Source organism: Rattus rattus, chromosome 5 (genome assembly GCF_011064425.1).
Source record: "Rattus rattus isolate New Zealand chromosome 5, Rrattus_CSIRO_v1, whole genome shotgun sequence".
NCBI classification, from domain to species: Eukaryota; Metazoa; Chordata; class Mammalia; order Rodentia; family Muridae; genus Rattus; species Rattus rattus.
In genome coordinates this window covers 115,533,189-115,556,610 of record NC_046158.1, presented here as the reverse complement: position 1 = coordinate 115,556,610, position 23,422 = coordinate 115,533,189, and the positions used below count along the sequence as shown (strand labels likewise).

At 42.6% G+C, this 23,422-nt stretch overlaps 1 protein-coding gene across 4 annotated transcripts in view; it reads right to left on the bottom strand.

Moving 5' to 3' along the window:
* The window catches only part of Plcb4 (phospholipase C beta 4), a 139,775-nt gene that overhangs the window by 97,614 nt on the left and 18,739 nt on the right, over nt 1–23,422 (bottom strand). For all 4 annotated transcript variants that reach the window (XM_032904285.1, XM_032904283.1, XM_032904286.1 and 1 more), the window contains exons 2-4: nt 12,244–12,324; nt 11,347–11,406; nt 9,579–9,722 (exon numbers count right to left, since the gene is read on the bottom strand). In XM_032904285.1, the coding sequence (XP_032760176.1) occupies nt 9,579–9,722; nt 11,347–11,406; nt 12,244–12,324 (285 nt within the window). The remainder of the gene's footprint in view (nt 1–9,578; nt 9,723–11,346; nt 11,407–12,243; nt 12,325–23,422) is intronic.

Here is a 23,422-nt window from a genome sequence, read left to right as displayed (position 1 = left end):
GAACTGGAAAACTCATTTCGAGAGACTTCTGGGTTTGTTTGACTGTATTCTTCTGCACTTCTTATGCGGAATGGGGTGTAACTCCACTTTGAGCTAATAACATAAAATATACGTAAGACAGGAGACTAAGACAGTATCACCACAGATTGATTGACAGCCAACAGCAGCAACTCCATGATGATATTTAAATGAGAGCTGGTGTACAGGACTCATCCTCCACAACTGAAAACGGCAAGTTGAGATAATACAATTTAGGGACCCTGGGTGCCTTTAGACTGCCATCTGAGACACAGCTCCATCTGAAGCCACTCTTGGACTATTTTTGTAGATGTTCCATCTGAATAACAAGTCCTTTCCTTCACTCTGACAACATGGAAGCCAGCTTTCTGGGCCTATCCAAATGTTACTCAAAGGGCCTGGTCTCCCAACATTTGGACAGCTCCCTCTGTGGACAGTGTTTGCTTCGTTACTGGTGTGTTGTTGCAGTAAACAATTTTCCTTTACTTTTGTCTGTATTTTCATATATGCTTTTTGCCTGATTTTTCTTATTCTAGTTCTCTAGCTCTGAATTATAGTAAACCTGTTAACCCAGGGACCATTTTTATTTCATTTTGCCTGTCATTTGATTAGCCAATGAAAAGATTGCTTCCCTTGTAAAAACTATACTTACTGGGGGTACGAGGAAAATTATATCGCATTTATTGATTCAGGGCAACCTCTTTTCTCTAGTGGTAACCAGGGACAGATCTGGACTCAACATTCTCATGCCTCACAAATCTTTCTCCCTGTATACAGCTCATGTGAGGTGGAGAAGCACTGAGTTTTTCATGCTCTCCCATAGGACCTTAGTGTCCACAGGAAGAACCTGAGCATCTTGGCCCCATGAGCATTTTTTGCCAGTCTTTGAGACTGGCTCCTCAGTGACAGGACCTACTGAGACCTGCCTGGCCATACTTTGATCCCCAGGGTCTTACCACACAATACTCTCCTGAGAAGCTAAAACATCCATGTTATTGTTTGTTGAGCACAAGTCATGACCTTTCAGCACCTCCATGGACTCTTCAGTATGCAACGTGGCTTGGCACTCAAAGCTACCTACCATCCTTGCCAAACTGAGAAACACAAAATTCTCATTCCAGTCTTCTCCCTGGAGCTAAGGCTATGGCATGAAAATGCCAACTGTTAGCATGCATGCACGCGTGTTCGTGCACACACACAGAGATTCCTCCCACATCCTCTGCACCTGAGACACACATATACATATACCCTTCCCTCACAGATGCACACACCCCTTCCCCTAACTGACACATATACATACACACCCTATGCACACACCCTTCCTCACACACACAGACACACACAGATACCTACACACATTCTTCCACACACAGATACATACATACACCCCACACCCCACACACACACACACACACACACACACACACACACACACACACAGAGAGAGAGAGAGAGAGAGAGAGAGAGAGAGAGAGAGAGAGAGAGAGATGTTGGCACATATACACACACCCTCTATGCTTGTTAGGTTTGAGCCTCACTATGAGACAATGTAATGAAGAGTTATTAGTGAATATTGAGGGATAGGGAGAGATTCATGAGCAAGCTGCTTAAGAAGGCAGGAAGCACAGCCCACCAGCAGATGAATGCCCCTTCTCCTAGATCTAGGATGGTGGGATATTAAAGTTACTGATGGACTGTATTCCTATAGCCACACTTTCCAGTGGCAGCACAATCATCTGGAGAGCAAATCAGAACACTAGAACATGGCTCTCTGACTCAGAAGGGCTGAGGCTGGGGCTGGGGCTGGGGCTTGGGCTGGGGCTGGGGCTGGGGCTGGACATGACTTAGAAGCCCTGTGGGAGCTTCTAGAGCTTTGGGAGCCACTAGTCTATACTCTCTAACCATATGAAACCATACAAAGCAGCACTGCAATGTTTTGGGGTATTGTTCAGTGGTAGAACATTTTCCAAGAATACACAAGACCCTGGGCATACCATACCCAAACTAACAAAAACTACTGTATGAAAGACTTTTAACATGGGGTGCTGCGAAAGCAAGTGAGAGCTCTCTAGAGTCACAGATGCCAATTTACCCCCAGATGCCTTTTCTTGTTCTGCCTTGGTGAATTCATGTGCAGGCTGATAGAGAAGGGAGTTCCATTTGTCTACTTGTATGCTGTAGACTGTTTTACACTGTGAAGCTTGAAAACTGGTGACTTGGGGTTTAAATCTACATGCATAGTAGTCCAATTGGTTTCAAACATCAACTGCCAGACTGCTGGGAAGTCTGTTAAGACTTTCCTAGACTCAATAAAGTTTCTCATTATTAGGCAAGGAGGGGGCCTGAGAATTGGCATTTCTCGAAGACCCTGGCTGAAGCTGAGTGTGACTCCTTCAAGCTCCTCAGTGCTTGAACATTCACACAGGAACTAGACTGAGGTCTTTGAGGTTATGGAGGATGTTAGCAGAGCCAACAGAAGGAAGTGAGAGCCTGCTTTTGTTTTCCCAGTAAAACAAAGAGTAAATCCCTTCCTTCTCCAGCAACCTCCGTAGTTAGTCAACATAATCCAAGGGCAAGCCAAGTACCTCTAACAGTCAACTCGGTTTCTTAAAACGGTATTTTATTGCCTGCAATAAATCACACACCCTACTATCATTTTTCTACCCCCCAAAAGAACACCGCTTACTGCTTTTCATAATTTGATTTCGGCAGTATTTAGCCAAGTGCTTGTTTGGTAGCTTAGTCACAAAGTATAATTTACAAAGCTCGCCAAATATTTACAACCTGAAGAAAGTATAATGAGTGGGATGGAAATTGCCTGAACTCAGCTCCAATCTCTGCATTTCGAACCTCACAATAAGAGCTTATTTCTGTAATCAAAGGAAAATTCGAGTTGCTATAAAATGGCAGATTTATTTGTAGAAACACTGAGTGAGGACTGAGCTTGAGCCTGGCGCATGGCACACTGACTGGGGCTTCGGGCGGCTGTGCAGCGCCAGCTGTAACTTAATGAAAGACATCGGAACTCCTGTTTGCTGGAGACTGAAACCCTTCTGAGCTAGCTACCTTCTGAGAGACAGACAGACAGACAAACAAACAAACCAGAGTTGGTTTTCTAACTAAGTAAGTTGCTGTAAGCTTGCTAGTAAGTAGTTTGCATAAAATGATAAGCAAAGGGATGGAGATGGTTCAGGGGAATAAAAAGCTTCGTTACAGTTTATTGGAAAATGGGCCGAAGCGTTCAGCATGAGGTTGCTTCTTCTTGAGTAGCTACCTGACGGAGAAGACACACCTTTTACCCAACAGCACACTGGGGCTGGGGGATAAAGTTGGTAGTAATTGGTTAGCAATTCTTTTTTAACCGAGGGCTTTTCAGGAGAGGAAAGGAAAGCAACATTTTCTAACTGGAAGAACAGGAAGTATTTGGATAAGCAGGATATAATGATCCAGATTGGGAGGAGGCCAAGAGAACAGCGTCGAAGCTTCCAGTCCTGTCATGGACTCTTAGTGGCAGCAATCTCATTACATCCTGAAAAATGACTCTAAAAATAACACCCCGGGATTATAGATCACTCCGTTCCCCTTGGACCGCCATCAAATCACATTTTCTCAACCTGCCCGTCAAGTACCATTTTCCTAGCTCCTCCTCAGCTAATGTGTATAAAATCAAAGTGTAAAACACCGAGGTGATGTAGTGCCCCCCTTACCCCTTATTTCACTTCCAATGGTGTTAGTGGCGCATGTCTGAAAATATTAAATGAAAATGGATGAAGCAAGCTATGCATAAGTTATACCTTGCACATCCTCTGGTAAGCAGAATCAAAGCCCATATTGTCCCGTTCTATGCAGCTGGGATCTGAATCACCCCTTTAACAGTGGGTCCACAGTGCACGTACCTCCCTCTTGTTAGTCACTCGGAGCATCCTCATTATCAGATGGGCTGTGCTCAGGTTGTGCCTATTGTACTCAATAATGTCCTCATCCTTAATTGTACCGAGGTTGGCAATTCTATCATAATCTATTGTTCACAATTCATTATGCATTGTGACCTCCTTTAACATAAGTTAAACTTTATCAGTTGTATTTACAGGAAGAAGAAAAATGAAGAAGTGCACATAGAGCTTGGTACTGTTTGTGGTTTTAGGCATTCGCTGTGGGACACTGGAACCCATTTCCCCATAATTAGGGCAAGACTGCTGTACACCTTAACACCTTGTATATTAACCACCTTATATTATATCTAGAGAAGAAGAAATGTAAACAGCTTTGGCCAGGATCACAGCACAGAATAGTGGCAGTAAGCAGCAACTGTGCTTGGAATATACTGAGGAGGTGGAACTAGAATGATATAATGGGTTAGGATATGTTGGCACGGTCAGCATAGCTGTCTTCAGTAAACATGAGGCTGGAAACTGTTCTGGAAAGCAGGATGATTGGGGGAAGGCTGATGTGTGGAGAGAGTACAGGTAGTAAATAGTCTAGCAGGCATGGGAAGAGAACCAGGAAAAAAAACAGGGAAACAAAACAAAACAAACAAACATACATGAAACCTCCGTTTACAATGGGGGAAAGAGCAAACCGCCAGCATATCCTCAGAGATCTGACAGAAACACGGCTGAGGGAAATGGAGGTGAAGGCAGGCAGGGAAGAAGATGAGGCTGGATTTCACAGAGACTTGGAAGCCTTAGAGGATCCCAAGTGATGAAAGCTCCCGATCTGAAGGGGCTTATCTTAGCTGCTATACTGAGAACGGACTATAAGAGGCAAGATTGGATGAAGACACACACACACACACACACACACACACACACACACACACACACACACACAGAGAGAGAGAGAGAGAGAGACACGAGAGATAGGAGAAGAGGAAATAGAAACAGCTTCAGCCAGGATCACAGCACAGAAGAGTGGCAGTGAGAAGCAACTGTGCTCTGAATATATTGAGGAGATGGAACTTGAATACTATGAGGGATGGTTTGGGGGTGTGAGAGGGAGGTGCGGGTGGTCTTGGCAGAGCAGCTGAGAGGAGGACTGCAGGTGAGAAGCGTGGCTACCAACCTGTTTAGGATACCATTTAAGGGAGGAGACGTGGAGTCAAGAGTAAACCTAAGTAAGTGGCGAGAGGCAAGGCTAGTTTGTTTGCACAGCACTGAGAGCATCTGGAGACAGCACACACTGAGCTTCCAGGATGGCTTACATAAGACTTTCGTCTCTGGAAAAAACACAATCACATTCTCACAGGCAAAGGACTAGAAAATACTTTATAAGGATTTGCAACCTGAACTTGGAGAAATTCGAATCATCTGGATTTTACTGACTCACCAAATAGCCACGTAGACGAGGCACACGCATGTACACGTGCATACTCACTCACTCACACACTCACACACACACTCACCCACACTCACCCACTCATACACACACTCACTCTCTCTCTCTCTCTCTCTCTCTCTCTCTCTCATACACACACACACACACACACACACACACACACACACACACACACACACAATTGGAGACTCTCCTTGAAAACAATATGCAGGACTTGCTCAGAGCCAGATAATTTCTCTTGAGTTAAATTTGGCCCTTTTGGAGTCTGGGTTAAGATAAAGTTGGTTTCGGCTAAATGTTTGGAGAACTGAATTCTTCAGGGCAGTCGGACTGCTCTGTAGCATAATAGACTAGGACTTATGAGGAGACTCAAGCATTTCAATAATCAAATGCAACACTAGAAACCCTCTTCCTGTCTCCCTCCTTGGTTAGAGAAAGCAATGCCGAATGCTCCTAAGACGATCAAAGCCCATGGATACCCAGACACTGAGCTCAATTTCGAGGCCGCACACTGATGTAGGTAGTAAATTCTTCTGTCCCAAACTTGAAGGCTTACAATGAAACACTTATATTAATTCCCAAACCTGTTTATGTCCGTTATAATAAAACATTACATAAACAAATGAAGCATTCTAGTGAAAGGAAAAAGACCTGTTGCTATTAGAGTGGAATATTCTAGAGCTATCTTTTTAAGAGTGGGCTGCTATTTGTTTCTTCCAAATGCTGTCTGTGCGCTAGTTCACATAGGACTAGACAAGCAGTAGATTAGGGGAAGTCACAGAGCTATGAAATGTGGGCTTACTTGCAGCCTGCTCCACGCATGTCCCCAATGTCCGGGGTATATATTAAAAGCTCCATGATATCCCATCAACAGACCACACGGAAAGTCTGCAGCTCGGCCATTGAAAGAATGGCCAGCAAGTGAAGCGTGTATACTTGCTTACGGCCAAAGCGCTCAAGATCTCCACATAGTAATTTAAAAACCATTTCTGTGTCGTTACTGGGTTTTGTAATGAACTCCCCAGGAATACCTTCCATATAGGCTATCTGGGCCATTAGCACAGCTTGTGATCCCATAATTTGAGGGACCTTGGTCCACGTGACTGGTACCACTGGGTCCCATCCACCTCCCCAGGTATTCTACTCTGCTTTTCTCACTGACCTGAGTTGATTGATGAATTCTTCCATCTTTTTGACCTAATCCAATCACACTTACATTTCATGTAAATTCTCCCACTTACTAGCCTATATAATCTGTTGGGACACATCTATCCAGGATTAGAAATAAAATGGGAACATAGAAGGTACTGTCAATACTAAAGGCGGTAAAAGTTCTGATGCTGACTAATACTAGCTTTTAAGCATTGACAACAAGCTATCATTACCCATCTACATGCATATTCACTTAAAACATTCAGGGAAAACTATTACTCTTAGTTAGAAAAACACGGTATTTAATGCTGTCAGCCAGCCCTCATCAGCCAGAAGGACATGATGTAATAACAGACTCTCCAGTCTGGACAATGAGATTCATTATTTGTACATTATACCATTAGAGAAATATTAAAAAAAATAAAGATCATTTTCTTCTAAGTAACGGTTCCAAGAAGCTAAAATATTTTCCCTCGAAAATAGTAGGGTTAAATATCTGTGAGTTTGAACTGAAAACCAGGACAGAATTATTGATAGTCGTTATTTTCTAGGAAATAAAGCTTTTCTTAATGTAACTGCTACGAAGAGAAAAAAGACAGTTGAAGTTTGTCTTTGAGGGCGTACTGTCCACCTTATTAACTTAGTCATGTGTGCGTATTCCAGAAGGAGATTCTTGAACACAATAGACCAAGATTGGCAGCAATCAAATTAAAGGAAACGAATCCCCGAGATTTGTTGATTTGAGCCATCTTCCCAGGACCTTACCTGCTCGCTCGGGACGTAAGGTAATGTAGCCAGTACTGAGGAGGGAAGGCAGACAGCCTGAGTTTAAGGCTGGGCTTCGGCCTAACTTGCTGTGTGGTCTTTTGAGTTCCACAGTTTACCGTCATGTCTGAGAGATAAGCTGGTAGGAGGCTCCTCCTGAGTTCCTCCTCCGCTCCTAGCTCACACTCTGACTTTGGGATCATCACAGCTGACAGGAGGATGGGACGCGCAGCTTGTTTTAAAAGCAGCAACTCCCGCAACCCTCACAGTCCTACAGCGAGTGTTTTTATGCAAGTCTCAATTTACAGAAGGAAAAAAGAGGTGAGACACAGAAGAGTAAATACGGTGCCTATGTTCCCAGGCTGAGAAGGAAAAGTAAGGATTTCTGCTCAGCTAATCAGAGCCCTGGAGCAGAGTCTTGAGTTTAGAAGGAATCACGGTGCTTTTTCCAACAGGAGTTGATGTTAGACAGGACAACAAAGTTTACCTTATTTTTGCAAAATTTCAAGTATCCAAACATCTGTATCTGAATAGCAAGTCATTCTCTTCAGTTAGCCAGAATGGATACCCCAGATTCAGGGTTGCTATGGCAAACAGCGATGAGAAAGACCTTTGCGGCAAATATGCAAGCCTGAACTGTGGATGCAGCAACACTATTTGTCTAGATCAAGGTCAATAATCCATTCAAATCAGACTCCCATCTGAGCAGAGAAAACTTCAGAGGCCTGTAAAAGCTGTCCTCCCAAACTGAGATGACATGGAACAGTGGCACAAAACCTACAGAGCCACTTCCGCAAGGACAGAGCAAAGGCTGTCCTTGGAGGGCCCATGCCTGGCTCTAAAGACGCAAAGCAACAGCTTCTGAAATTTCAGTGCGCATGTGCGCACGTGTGTGTGTGTGTGTGTGTGTGTGTGTGTGTGTTCCTGTGTGCACTCGTCCACACACATACACACTCACACACGAGTCACCTGGAAGTTATTGTTACAAATGCAGGTTCTGCATCAGTGCATCTGGTGGTCGGGTGAGGCCAATACTCCGAGAATGAGGGCCACGCCCTGCAGGTGATGGTGAGTGAGCCCTGTGGTCCCAAAGTGAGCAAAACTCAATTCTGCCTCCTGTTAGACCCAGAGCTCATGCTTGTGCTGGTCCTGTTTGCCCTCCTGACCTTAGCTGGTGAGTATCCTTCTTCCTACATGACCCAGCACCTCTGCTGATATCTTTCTTACTAAACCTATGCTGTGCTTCTAATTATGACACTAATGGAAAGTGAAAGACCTCTCCTTTCCCAAACCCAGGTCTCTATAATAGAAGAGAAAGGGCTTGGTCTCCTTCCTATAGATTACGTATGTTTGGAAGTCAAGTTGGGAAGATTTAAGTCTGAAGCTTTTTTCACCAAAATCTCTTAGAGACTAGCTTGCTAGGGCAATAGTTTCATAATCCATAATGGGTATCTGAATAAAAGATGGGTCTTAACTCAATACTTCAAACAGCTTACTGAGGAAAAGAGTCTGTGATTCGTGAAGCAATTGGGTTTACACTGTTCAATATGGTAGCCATTGGGTATCATAGCTACTTTGTACTTTTAATTTGCAGGTCTAATTTGAAAACACACTACAAGTCAAACATCATGAACAGATGAATTTAAACTATATTACTAGTAAATTTTATGCTTATAGCATACTAAAACAACAATGTTCAGGATATGTTGGGTTAAATACCATACTTTATACCCATGTTGGTCTCTGGCACTGAGGGTAAAACCCAGGATATTGAACATGATTGGTATAGTCTCCACTACTGAGCCACTCATTACCTTTTTATATTTTTATACCATTTTTTTGATACTAGAACATTATCCACGCCATGCTTGCTCTCTCCCACCCAGCTATTCCTAAATCATATATATGGTTCACATTCTGTTTCTTGTGGGCATGACTGACCAAGATATTTGATACTCAAACTGTGGTTCTTGGAGTTTAACAGAAAAGGAATCTCTTGTCTTCTAACTCCGAACTATCGATCCCAGGGATACCTGGGCACACTCAAGTTATAGAAGGCCTGAGCTAGCTTTCTAATGACATACCGTGCCAGGTAATCAGGGGTTGACCTCTAAGAGCGATAAGGGATGCAGGCATTCAGGTTGCTGAATTTTCTATACAAATATCCCAGCAGAGCAGTGGGCTTTTAAAAGATTAAAATGATCATACAATTCTCAATTTCACATTTAAAGTTATATTGAACGTTAAAAAGCTGTGCACGTGTACACACAACATATACTTATTAGGGAGGGAGGCCGTTGGGATGTTACCTTAGTTATTTCTGGGTTTTCAGCCACCATGTAAGTGAAGCCAATATTCACCAGATCTGTGCCGCTGCAGACACACAATATCCGCCCTTCCAGATCATTTTCAGATTTTCCAACAGCCTCGAGAGCAGCCAGGATTTTGGGATCCTTGTCAATGTATAAAAATAGGAAAAAAATATGTTAGGTCGCAGAGTGTAGAGAAAAAATGCGGTGGAAAAAAAGCACACTCGGTGTAAAAATATACCTAAAGGGAAATGGTCCGTGCTGCATTTCAAACCCCAGGGAAGTAGCATTAGTCTAACATGATAAAACCAGCATTACAGTGCACACTAAACCGCTTCAGAACAGCATTATACTTAAAAAAAAAAATCACCTTGGCTCAATAGTCTTTTGTGTGGATCTTCTTAAAATAAATCTCAATTATTTGTTTTGATGTCATGTATGTCTATGATTGTGTGCCTGGTGCTCAGAGAGTTGAAAGCTATCATGTGTGCTCTGGGACTAGAATGGGGTCCATTAGAAGAGTGGCCAACGCTCTTAACAGCTGAACCTGTCTGAACAGCCTCCTTGTCTGAATGTTGATTGTCACTCCCAGAGAAGTTCAGCTTTGGTGATGTCCAGGAAAGACGGTGACAGGTGTGTGCTTGTGTCCACGAGTATCCAAAGGGGCCTCACTACAGAACATGGGCTTACGTACCAGGAATGAGAACACAGTCACTGCCACAGGCTGTTCTCAGGAAATGAAGCTAAGACTCTCAAGTAGCTTGGATACAAGGGCCAAGCATTTGCATTTCTACAAACTACGCATCCTCACATGGAAGGAAAGCTGTGAAAGTTTACCCTAATTCCTACATAAAATACCACACTTGTTTTCCAGAGGAAATTCCAATAAGTAGTTACATAGAAGCCTTAGCTAACATGAAAGGCCAACTGGCAAATAAAAACAAACAATCGGGAATAGAATTTTGTTTTGGAAATCTGAAAACATGCAGGGAAGTTACGCTGAGGGAAATAAATAATGTGGTAGAATTGTCTATGAAGAGAAACCTCTGAAATTCCTCAAGGTACTATGCAGACAGCCTCTAATCCAAACACGGCAACCTCTGAAGATCACTGATTTCTGTGTTCTGGATGCTTCCCTCTCAGAGGTAAGCTAAGCTTTGTGTGTGTGCACCAGTGTCTTGAGTGCACAGATAAAGAAATATTGGGTGCCTCAGCCATGTAAACCCCCACATTCATCAGTCACACATGAAGGGCTGACTCCAGGGAATGTGGAGAGTTTATAAAATTCGTTTCTAGATGAAGAAATCTGTCTCTCTGATACTGACACCATGCAATGATTTTAGGCTCAAGGGTTAAAACATTTCTAATGTAACTGAAATCCAAATAATGTACTCCAAGTCACCTAAGAGTTATAGATGAAAAGTCCACTCTGTGCCCATTCTTAAATCCAAGCTGATGACTTTGGGGCAGTTAAGAAATCAACCAGAATTCCAGAGATCATTTCTCAAGTCTTGTAAATCTATGTTTAAAAGCACAGCAGGGCCAGCAAGATGGCTCGGAGGGTAAAAGTGTTTGCTGTCCAAGCTTGAGGACTTGAGTGTTATTCCCAGAACCCATGTGAAGTTGGACAGACAGAACCAATTCCACAGGAACATATAGTACATGCACACTCACTTCATCCTAACAACATCCTGTACACACTCATGTACACACGCACTTACACACTATAAATAAAATAAAAGTGAAGAATAACGCCAATTGCATTTACCTTTGGTATGGCTGCCAGCCGAATGCTGTTGATGAGGGAACATTCTAGCACTTGTCCTTCCTGAAGAGAGAGCATATACCCCAGCGATGAACGTAAACTCTGCCAGCCTCATGGCACAGAGTATTAACAAACATTTCTAAATACAATATCAATGCTGTTCATACAAATGCAAACCAAATAACAGCAATGATGTCTAATGACCAGAAAGAAAAGACAAGCTTCTTATTTCATGTGTGTGTGTGTGTGTGTGTGTTTACTTACGAAAATATGGTTACATACATATGAATGTAATTCTGAATGATTAGTGAGATGTTTACAAAATATTACTGCATTTATACACATACTGCCTCTGTATTGTTGAATATCTATCTATCTATCTATCTATCTATCTATCTATCTATCTATCTATCTATCTATCTATCTATCTACATAACCTTAAGTAGGAATAATGCTAATTTTTACGCACTGCCAACTCCACCTGTCTTGGTTCGACTCCAGTGTTCACTAAATGCGAGTGCCGTGCTGCAATCCGATCCTTCCCCAGGCTCTAAGGAACCTCATTCAAGGCACTTGTTGGTTTCAGCTTGAAAATTATTTTCTAGATTAAATCAGATCTGCTTTGTCTAAGCTTTTAGAACAATGTAACTTCTTTTTCCCAATGACTTGTAGCTCTTTTTAAAATGCCAGCTTTGTTCTTCCTGTTGAATCTCTGAGAGTTAAACTGCATCTTTAATTCCCAGGTGTCCTCAGTGTGGGACAGGAAGTACATAGGGAAGAAGCTCAAGGGAATGCTTGTGTAGTCTCCACGCCCTCAAGAGGTGCTTGGTCTACCTGTTGGGAAGTGAAATGGCTTAACCTGGACAGCAGGCAGGACAAGCCCCTGTTCTTATGCCATACCTTGCCTTCACTCTTCCAGGTCAGGAAGAAGCCGAATTCATCCACTTTGAAGAGGCAGTTGGGCTCAAACACGAAAGATTCCTGTTAAAAAGAAGTGGGGGCTCTTTGTAACTGACAGCATTGCCTCTAGTCACAGCACCACAGGCAGGCACCCTCTGTATCTGCATCCTAACAACTCCATTTTGATGACATTGTTGAACGTTTCTTTTTGGTTTAGTTTGGCATCTCTCTCTCTCTCTCTCTCTCTCTCTCTCTCTCTCTCTCTCTCTCTCTCTCTCTCTCTCTCTCTCTCTCTCTCTCTCTTCTGACAGGTTTCATTGTGCAGCCCTGGCTATCCTGAAACTCACCCACTCTGTAGACCAGGACAACCTCAAACTCAGAGATCCACCCGCCTCTGCCCAAGTGCTGGGATTAAAGGACACCAAGGACTGGCCCCTTGAACATTTTTATTTAGAACACTGTGTGTTCTTTCTCTATATTAAAAAGCTGATCTCTTTAACAGAGAATGTTCCTCTGTAACATGTTTGAAATTAGTGACATCAATGTTCTTGGTTTATACAGAAAAGAGTTCTGTGAAGGTCTTGGATAGGAGCTCCTGAAAATAAACTGTAATCTGTTTGCCCTCCATACAGGACCCCCCAGGGCTTCTGATGGACACCGCATTGTGTCCCACTGCTGTGGACTTTGTCTTCAGAAACTCAATGAAAACCACAGAATCAAAGCTTCCCTTGTGAAGGAGTGATCTCCAAACTCGCACACTACAGTAGATATACCCTAGGCCCAATAAATGCTTAATTACGTCTAGGAGTACCAGGAAAGTTCTGTCAGTGAGAGAAAAAGGATGTTCCGGAAATGAACTCAGATGCTCTGTGCCCTATGTTTGTGTAATACCGAGACATGGCTCTGTGCTTCAACAAACCTAGGCATCCTTCACATGATCTAAAGATGTCTTCCTAGCTCATTACAATGCAAACAATTGGGAATCTGTCCTTTCCCTCATGGATAAAGACATCAGTAAATAAACAGCAAAAATACAAGATTAACATTTAAAGAAAGGTATTTCAGATTCTTAATTTCATCCATCCAAAGTTATCTTTCTAAATTCCAGGAAAACAATAATATTCATCACGGTAAATCCAATGTCAAGAGACGGCTACCATAAGGTGGCAGAATGCAGGGGCCTGGCATCCCTGAATAAAGATGAACTTAAATCTGGGTAGTTTTCTAGCAAAGAATCACGGCGTGTATTCAACACCATACCAGGTACTGGGAAGTCCATAACAGTGCTGAGAACTGGGGACAGATCAGTGAATCTGATAGAGGCAAAGGTGAGGAAAGACTTCTGCCTTTGGGGACAAAAACCAGCTGCACCGTTGTGTATTTGCTTCCTCCTAATTTGTTTCAGAACCAAACCTAATCAAAGTGTGTATGCAAGGTACACAGATCAGAGTCACAACTCACTAAGTTACAGCACACAATGTTGTAGCCATGGTAACCAACTATGAACAATTGTTAGGCACTATGTGTGTGATTTAACCTCTGAGTGGTTGACAGTCTCTTTTTCTTGAAAGACCTTCTCTCTCCACACCCTGACCATGCCCCATTCCTCTGATGTTCTTTCCTGCCTTTTCCTTACACAGCCAAACTCTGTATGTCCTTTATGACGTGGTTCTTGGATGTGTCCCTCCCATCATGCTCCTAGGTTTCTATAAAACTCCATGGCATCAATACTGACAAACTACCCCTGCCTCTCACATTTAAAATAGCAGCCTAATGGCCTGTGAGATCCATGTCAGACATTTAACTCCTCAGTGGCCATCCACGGATGTTTCAAATTGACATGTCCCGATCTGACGTCTTGGTTCCCTCTCTCCTCTCTGAGCTTCCCTACCATCACAAACTGTCCTTACTTCAAGAAATGTTACTGGTGCCTCTAGCTTTTCACCTCCCAGCTCATTCACTGAGACTGACAGTCATCCTTGCCTTGTTCTTCCTTGTGTTTTCTCCTCATGTTCATTAAGTCTACTTTCCCAGCACTGAAGTTTTATGTTCAACTAAGTCCATCTCTACCACCATGACCTTGGTCCAAACATTTGTCACCACTCCTATGGATACTGTTTACCCCCACAGCAGCCAGTTATATAAATAAACCCTAAGTTAATGAATTCCCATTATACTTAGGGTAAAATTTCAACTACAGTGGTCTAAAGGATCCGGTCCTTCCTGTTGACCTTTAGCGGCTTCCTGCTCTTTATTCCTTTTTGCTCATTAGCAATGGAACTGCTTTCCTTAAAGCCTCAAGGCCTCTGAACTTCTAGCTTCATGTTTTCAAAAATGTCTCTCTCCTCCCCTTGGTGTCTCTAGCTCATCATTTTTCAGTTATCACTCTAATGATCAATCCATCCTCTCTTCAGAGGAGCTCCAACCTTCAACTATGCTTTTCGCTTCCTGTCACAATATCCTGCTTACTTCCTTGCTAGCACCAAACCCAGTCTGCTGTTTTGTCATCCCCCCCCACTGATTGGCTCACACCCTCTAGAGAGTCACATTCATGAGAGACCTTACAATGACCTGTGCATCTCTGGCTTTCTTGCATTTGAAGTATTTACTTCAAAATCAATTTAAAACTAATTCATTCATGAAAGGATAAATGGACAAATAATGTTTATCAAATAAAATATTTTTCTACAGGACAGTATTTTTAAAAAAGACAAAACAAAAACAAAAAGGAACTTGTTTGTACAGAAGGAATGGCAACAGTTCAGATCCATCAGTTCTTCTGGAACTTCAGGGGAGAGAAGCTGACACACGAGGAAACTAACTAAGGTGGGCTGTGTGGAAGAAGGGACATCTGTTCCTAATTCATACATACTCACTTCAAAAGTTGGGGTGGATCAGAGGGACTGACTAGGAGCCTCCATTGGGCTAAGGGTGCCATTTGAATGCCCCATGTAAAGAAGTTGCTCTAGCACAGCATGATAGCATACGCCTGTAACCTAAGCTACTCAGGAGCTAAGATGAAAGGATCACAAATTCAATTCCTGCCTGTGCAACCTAGCAAGACAAAACTAAACAAAACAAAAATCTGTCAATTAAGGATGAGGTTCAGTGGAAAAGCATTCAGCTAGGATACTCAGGAGCCTTGGTTCAATTCTGGGGATCTTAAAAGTGAAAAACAAAACCAACAAACAAAAAAAGAAAAAATAGGAAAGCACAAGAAGACAGAGGAGAGGGAGAGGGAGAAAAAGGAGGAGGAGGAAGAGGAAGAGGAGGGGAAAGGGAAGGGGAAGGAAGGGGAAAGGGAAGGGGAAGGAGAAAGAGGAGAAGCAGCAGCAGCAGCTTTCTACCAAAACAAGATAATAAAATTGATCAAGAAGAAGCAATATACAGTAGAATGGTGAAATAGAGTAAAACCCACTTGTAGAAACCCACAGAGACAGACAGGTGCAGGATGATCCCCTACAATTAGACAACAAAACCTGTTTGCCTCTGGGGTCCTTAGCAACCAAAACGAGATAAAGAAATATTTATAAATGGCCCATCTGGTTCGTGAGATAATTCCCTATTTGTTATTGTGAGAAGTAGTGGCCAGGGTAGATATTTTCCAGGGACCTAAAGAGAATCCCTGACTGATGCTTAAAGCATTGAACATAAAAGCCCACAATGAGCTCCTTGACTCAGCCGGGAAGTTACCTGACCAGATCCATCCAATCTACCCAGGACAGCTCAGAACTCAAATCTGGACTAAGTGACAGACAGCTGAAAGGGAGTATCCCTACTTACCACAAACTAAGCACTGAGCCTCTACTGGAGGTAAATACACACAATCTATTCTTTCTCTCCAACAGCAGTTTTCAATTTCACATGGGCACTTTTAGACTGGAACTCAGGCTGTGGCTCCCTGGCCAGACCAACTTAATGATATCATAGACTCATGGCCAGGTACATTGTCTACCACCCAGGGAACTGTGGAGGAGACTGTAAAAGGAAGCTGGCCTTTGTCTCCTTTGCAAATCTATTTGTTTTCCAGTTAATAGATAGTAATTGAATCTGCTAGTAAGAAAACAAACCTTAACAGAACTTCTTCCTGGGAGCTGTGTTTTCAATTCTCTGGTGAGAAGCTACCCCTTGAAGCTCAAGGGCCTGGTTGGCTGTCAGGCCCAACTCTTACTTTAGGCTACAGAGAGTGCAGGCTGAAATGGGCCAGGAATTCTTGTGGAAATTCTGAACAAGTGGCAGCCAGAGGCCACTTTTCTTGAGAGAGGCAGAAGCATCACTCTGGCTGGCAGCGCTGCTGGCAGAATCTATTTCTGGCCCTAGGATCCCTGCTCAGAAGGCAGGGTGCCACTCGAGGCTTCTAGAGACACCTCCCATCTCATCAAACATGGAGTGCCTGATTAAGTTGTATGCTAGTTTTTAGTGTATGCTATCTTCACAGTATTCAATAGCATAACCTAAAAAAATATTCAAATTGATTTAGCTTAGTAATATTTCTACATTCTTTCTATTTCAAAAGGTGTTCTGTCAAATAAAATTTAATATCCTTTCCTCTCGAAAGGAATTGCAGAACACTCAGCCAGCTGAATAAAAAGGAGAGTAGGTGGATGGGTACCTAGATAGCAGATGTGGTGTGTGTGTGTGTGTGTGTGTGTGTGTGTGTGTGTGTGTGTGTGTGTACCTCATGTGTATGGTTACAGATATACGTGTGTTTGCATGCATGTGAGATTCAACAGTTGATGCCTGGAGTTTACATTGACTGCTTATATATTGAGGCAGGGTTTCCTGCTGGACCCAGAGTCTGCCAATTTATCTGGTCTAGCTAGCCAGCCTACCTGGGAGATGCCCCACTTCTGCTTTCCAAAAGTGGGTGGCAGAAAAATCAAACTCCTTGGGCAGCAAACCTGTTAACCACTGACACATCTCCCTAGCCTCATAACTTTGATTTCAAGGTACATTTATAGTTTGTCTCTCTTTCCTGCCTGTCTTCCACCAATTACCCTAGCTAACTCCAATGTCCATGTTTACACCATGGACTCTGCAATGCAATCTAGGGAAGAGTATGGCCAGCGATGGCCAGCTTTTCTGGATTGGCTCATACGTGATTTAATTCCACTTTATTGATACAGGAATGATACAGGACTCCTCTTTTCTGTTTGTGTCTGTTTGGGAAGATTCAGATATGGAGGAGAGAATAGGGTGGGGGCTTTTGCATTACATCGCACTTTTACACTTTTTGAGAATGAGGGCTATGGTGATTTGAATGCCCCCCATAGGCTCAGATGTTTGGTCTATTTGGTCTCCGGATAGTAGCAATGTTTGGACAGGTTTAGGAAGTGAACTTGCTGGAGGAAGGATTTTACTGGGGCTGGGCTCTGAGGTTGGGCTCTGAGGTTTCAAAACCATGAACTATTCTTGTCTCTCTCTCTTTCTTGTTTGCAGTTCCAGATGTGAGCTCTCAACCTGCTAATCCAGCCACCATGCCAGCAGCTTCTGTCACGAAAGACTCATATCCCCTTGGAACCACGGGCCCACATAAACTCTTTAAGTTGTTTTTGTCACGGTGCTTTAGAGAGCAACAGAAAAGTAACTGGCACCAAGACATTTGAAGGAGGAGGTGCTTACAGAGGTGTGGACACTCCAAGCTCCTATCCACAGACACCTGCTGAAGCATCTTGGGTGGCCATACTGATTAACCTTCTTAAACTTAAGTTTTCCTCTCTATCTGAAACTAAACTGACACTAACCTCAAGGAACAGCCAAAGAACAAAAGAAAGCAACACGCTGGCACACAGTGAACGCTGAATCAATGAACAGGAGAGATCAGATGTGAATGAATTTACTGTTTTGCATCACGCACTTCACACACACTACTACCTCATTTAAAACAAGCAAGAACTCGGCCAGATTTTAGTAGATTTGCCACAACGTCACAAATGTGTCATATGATCTCTGTGAGCCACCAGAACTGTGACGCTCTTGAACTCTGGTGGGCAGTAGAGGAGCACAATGTTTATTATGATTTTAATAACAAGACCCACATGAGGTTAGTGGCTAGGACCAGAGTCAATAGATTTTTTTATGGATGGGAGAAAATGTTCACAGTATAATGATTTCTTCAAAGTCTTAGCCAATGAGTTACAAACCTGAAATTCGAACCAATTTCTCTGATACTAATTCTGTGCTGCTTTTATTCACTCAACTCTGAATAGAAATGCATTGTGTATTACATTTTCTTTATCTGTTCATTGGATGATAGAAATCTAGGGTACTTCCCTTTCCTGGATACTGTAGTGAACATGGGTATGTAATTACCTCTATAGCAGGATATAGATTCTATTGGTTATATGCCTAGGAGTGGCATAGCTAGGCCATACGGGAGTTCTACTTTCTTGACAAACCTTCAGACTGACTTTCTAAAGTGCTTGCTCTAGTTTGTTTTCCCACCAACAGTGTGCCGGGTCTCATTTCCCCACATCTATGTTATTATTTGATTTTGTGATGATGGCTTTTGACTGGGGTGACATAGAATCTTAATATAGTTTGAATCTACATTTCCCTGATGGCTAAGGCTACTGGATGTGTTTAAGAGTATTTGCTAACCATCTGTATTTCTTTGCTTGAGAATTTCCTGTTCAGTTTCATAGCCTACTTTTTGTTCGTTTTCTTGATGCTTATGTTTTTATTAGTTCTTTGTATAGTCTAGATGGTAATTGTGGTGGTTTGAATAAAAATGCCCCTCATAGGTCCATAGGTAATGACACTATTAGGAGTTATAGCCTTTTTGGAATAGGTGTGGTCTTATTGGAATAGGTATAGCCTTGTGGGAGAAGGTGTGGCTTTGTCAACAAAAAAAAGTATGTTAATGTGTTACTAGGGGCTGGGCTTTTTTCTCCTCGAAGCTCAAGCTCAGGTTCAGTGGCTTAGAGTCCCAGGAAGACCTGCTGCCTGTAGATCCAGATGTAGAATTCTCAACTCCTTCTCCGCCATCATGTCTGAGTCTCACTATGCTTCCCACCACGATGATAAGGGACTAAATCTCTGAACTGTAAGGCAGTCCCAATGAAACGTTTTCCTTCATAAGGGTTGCTGTGGTCATGGCTTCTCTTCACAGCAATAAAAACCCTAAGACACTAATAATCTTGGCAGATGTATGGAAGGAAAGTTTCCCTTTCTGTGGGTTGCCTCCTACTCAAGTGACAGTTCCCTTTTGGGAGAGAGCCTTTTAGATTCACGTTATCTCATTTGTGGACTGATGTGTCACCGGAATGCTATTCAGAAAGTCCTTACATGAGTCTCTCTATAGAAATAGACTGCGTACATTTTCCTTCAGCAGTTTCTAGGTGTGAAGTCTTACCTTAAGGTTCTTGACCCATTTAGTGTTGCATTTTGCGCATGGAGAGAGATAAGAACTTAGCTTCATTCTTCTACATATTTGCCCAACACCATTTATTGAAGATGCTGTCTTTCCTTTAATGTGTATTTTTGCTATCTTTGTAGGACTGGCTTTTTAAAGAGGGAACATTCATTCAGATACTAGCAGAAAGTAGACCCTAGTGATGTGCTGATTTCCTTCAAAGCAATGGACACAGTGACCTATGGCCATTCCTTTTCCCTTGTACTCTGGCAACAGAAAACCTCAAGTGCACCTGCAACTAATCTCTTCCAATTTCTTGGGATATCTGTTGCTCACACTAGATGTTCTTAATTTAGCACATTTTCCTATGTTGCCGTTTCCCCTATAATCTAAAATCCTATCTCTATTTTATCTAGCAGTATGTACATTATAGCTTCTTTTTGATGGTGACAAAAATATAAAAGCATAAAATACCTCATGATCCCTAGAAACAGCTTTATGATCAGATGAATATAACCCAAACACGGCGATTAGAAATGCATTTCTTCATTACTAAAAATAGAGAGTAATATCAGTATACCTACAGTATACATCTAGGTACTAGAGGATTTGACACATAAACTAACCAAAGCCAGTCATGCTGACACATACTTGTAATAGCAGTGATTGGAAGGCTAAGTCAGGGAGATTGACAGTTGTAGGACAGTCTGGGCTATCTAATGAGACTCCATCTTACTAAAATAAAACAAAAGCACAGTGCAATGTGAACAAAGTCAATACTTACAATTGTTACTATAAGACATTAATAATTCTTAGTGTTCCTAGTAGAGACTATGTGTTATCAAATAAACAATTAATATATAAACAACCAACCCTATTTTACAGATAAGAACACTGATCCTAACTGATGTCTGGCTAGTTGCCAAAGAGGAAGCAGGTAATAGAAGGATTGGCAGAGTTATGTCTGTGTTTTAATCTTTTTGAATTATAAAAAACAACATTCCTGGTATGTACGTATTTCCCCCGACCTGGAATACGAATCTATGCATAATCAAAACGCAAAATGTATAAATCACTGTTGAATTAGACTCACTAAAAGTTAGTTTTTCATGTCATGGTCGGCTTGAGCTTGCTTAGATGTCTCTCTTCCCAAGCCAGTCTCTGCCAACACTCATGCCATGCGGTGACTGGCACAGAGACCAAGTCACTGAAAAAGGGTGTGTGTCTGTTCCCTCTACTCAGATGTGTCCATCGCTCTGAACTGTCAGCTCTGTGACTGCCTTTGTAAGATCCTGGTGAGATTTTTCCTATTGGTAGTTTCTTATGGAGACAGTAGGCAGGCTGGAGGGGAGGGAGTTTGTGCATCTTGCACATGGTCCTCAGAAGGTTCCAGAGCTCCTTGTGGTTACAAAAGAAGTAAAGGAGTGATTGGGGTGGGACTTTTGGAGAGTACAGCTGCTCCTACACTGCCTGGAGACTTCCTGGTGACCTGTTGGCTTTGAGTGACCTGTGTTCTCATATGTAACCAGGGCTTATGACAGAATCTTTCTTTTGTCTGCTAGTACTTTCTCTGCCAGAAATGAATTGTTCCTTCACCTCTCTCCTTGAAAAATTGTTCAACACAGTTTGAGTTTTCTTCCCTTTCACTGATGGTTAGGGGCACTGAGCTGGAGAGATTGGACCTGGTAAGGAGCCTGTGCCCTGAGTCGCACATGGAGATCACAATCAGGGCAGGAGGGCAAGCCTGTGAGTTACTAAGCAGGTATTAAAGATGAGAGACTTCTTGTTTATCCGTCCTCCCATATCTCATAGAAACAGAAATGAAAGTCTCTTAAGGACCAACTGCAAACCTTTGAAGTGCTCATTTCAGCTAGGACTGTGAGATATGAATGACGCTCTAATCTAGTGTCAAGTGGAAGATGTAATCTGCTTCTTTCATTTTACCCCTACCTCAGAAATGAACACTTCCTCAGAAATGAACAAGACCTCCAGTTAGGAGTCTGTTGGAGGCTACTGAAACCCAGCGAGGATGGTAAACCTACCATCCTGAATTTTAAGTTGTATTTTTCGCAGATATGAAGTTGGTCTGATGCTGTTTAACAAGGTGTTATGGCTTAGCTATTTGCTCCCTGACACATTCATATATTGTATTCCTGTCTCCTAAAATGGTGGTGATTCGAAGTAAACTCTGGGTATGGACAAGTGGGTCAGAACACATAAAACAGGCTCGAACGAGGCCGTTTACCCTTCTTCCGCATGAAGACTCAGCCTGATGTAAGTACCTTCTAGATACTGTGACAAGGAGGTTGGCAGATACCCATCTGTCTGGGCCTTTATCTTGGACTTGCAGGAAGTGTGAAAAATATACACTGTGTGGCATTTTGTTACAGTAGTCTGAAGAGACTAAGACACAAGTCTTGGCAGTGTCCTCACCTTTGTGGGACAGGGGTGACTTCAATGTGATCAGAACCTGGGGAGGAAGGGAACTCTAAGTTCAGTTACTTGCAAGGGACACACTGTTCTCAAAGGCTTATCTCGGGTTCATCAAACGCAGTAGTTTTCTGTTTTCTTCTTTACCCCAGATAAAGATGCTTGATCTCTGCGGCTTAATGTATGAGGTTAGTCAACTGGAGAAACTAGCACCTCCCTTTCTGTTTCTGTCCTCTCCCCTCAGTGTCTCGGAGGTAAGTACTTCCAAGTAAATGGGTGATCAGGTTCCCTGGGTCTTAGTGCTGTCGTGGGATGCCGCTGTAGGTAGACCCTGATTCTTCACAGAAGCAGCATAAAGAAAAGATTGTTGAAGTACTCAACAGCACATCTCCACACATAGAAGACAGAGCACCAACAGAACGTGCTTTCTGGCAAAGTGAGAAGTTACTCACAATAACTTCCAACAGGGAACTTGTTAGTCAAAAAAGTTATCAGAGTAACTAAGAGAAGGGTAAATTGAAGGGGGCTGTTTATTCTAAGCTCTGGGAGCAAGTGAGTAGGCTTTATAATAAATATTTCTATCAATATCAGAGAAACATGGCCTGTTTCAACCTCTCCTGTCCCTTCAAATTCTACAAAGAACATATGTATTTCAAGTATGATAGAAAATTGATAAATCCTTTCTTATGGTAAGCACCTCTAATTAAAATTTGTTTCAGAATAATTCATTATACCAAGTAATTAAAAATAGTGATAAGAAACACTTGTATCTGAAAAGGTGAACGTAACAAAGATCACTTTCAACTCTTGCTCTGTGAATATGAAAATACTAAAAGGATTCTGAAAAGACTGGCCTTTCATGTACATTTTCCTGCATGTACACATTTCTTCTTAATGGTGTGGCCAATGGCACGGCCTCTGAAACTGCTCTCTGTAGCAGTTCCATAAACTCTTGCTCTTCGTTTTCTGGAATAGCTCCCACTGGGTCTCAAATTGCACAGTCCCGGCTGGAGCTGGGGACCAATGCTGGCTCCAGACCTCTTCTTCATGTGCAAGGGACAGGCAGCAAGAGCAATCTCATGGTGAGCAGTGAGCCTTGGAATATAGCAGCATGTTCATGGTGTCTCAGTATGCGGCCCTCCCAACAGGAGAAGAGGTGCTGAGTCCTTCAGACCACCAAGACAGAGACACCATATGAACCAGAGGGAAAACCTAGCCAAATGTCTGTGACAGAGGAAGTTGGGAGGTGGGGGAGTCTTGAGAAGGTGCAGAACATTCTGGGCCATGGTCCAGCAAGAACATTCATAAGACAGGAAAGAAGAACAACACCAGAAAAAGAGACGGAGGGGGGGGGGGAGGGAGGGAGGGAGGGAGAGAGGGAGAGAGAGAGAGAGA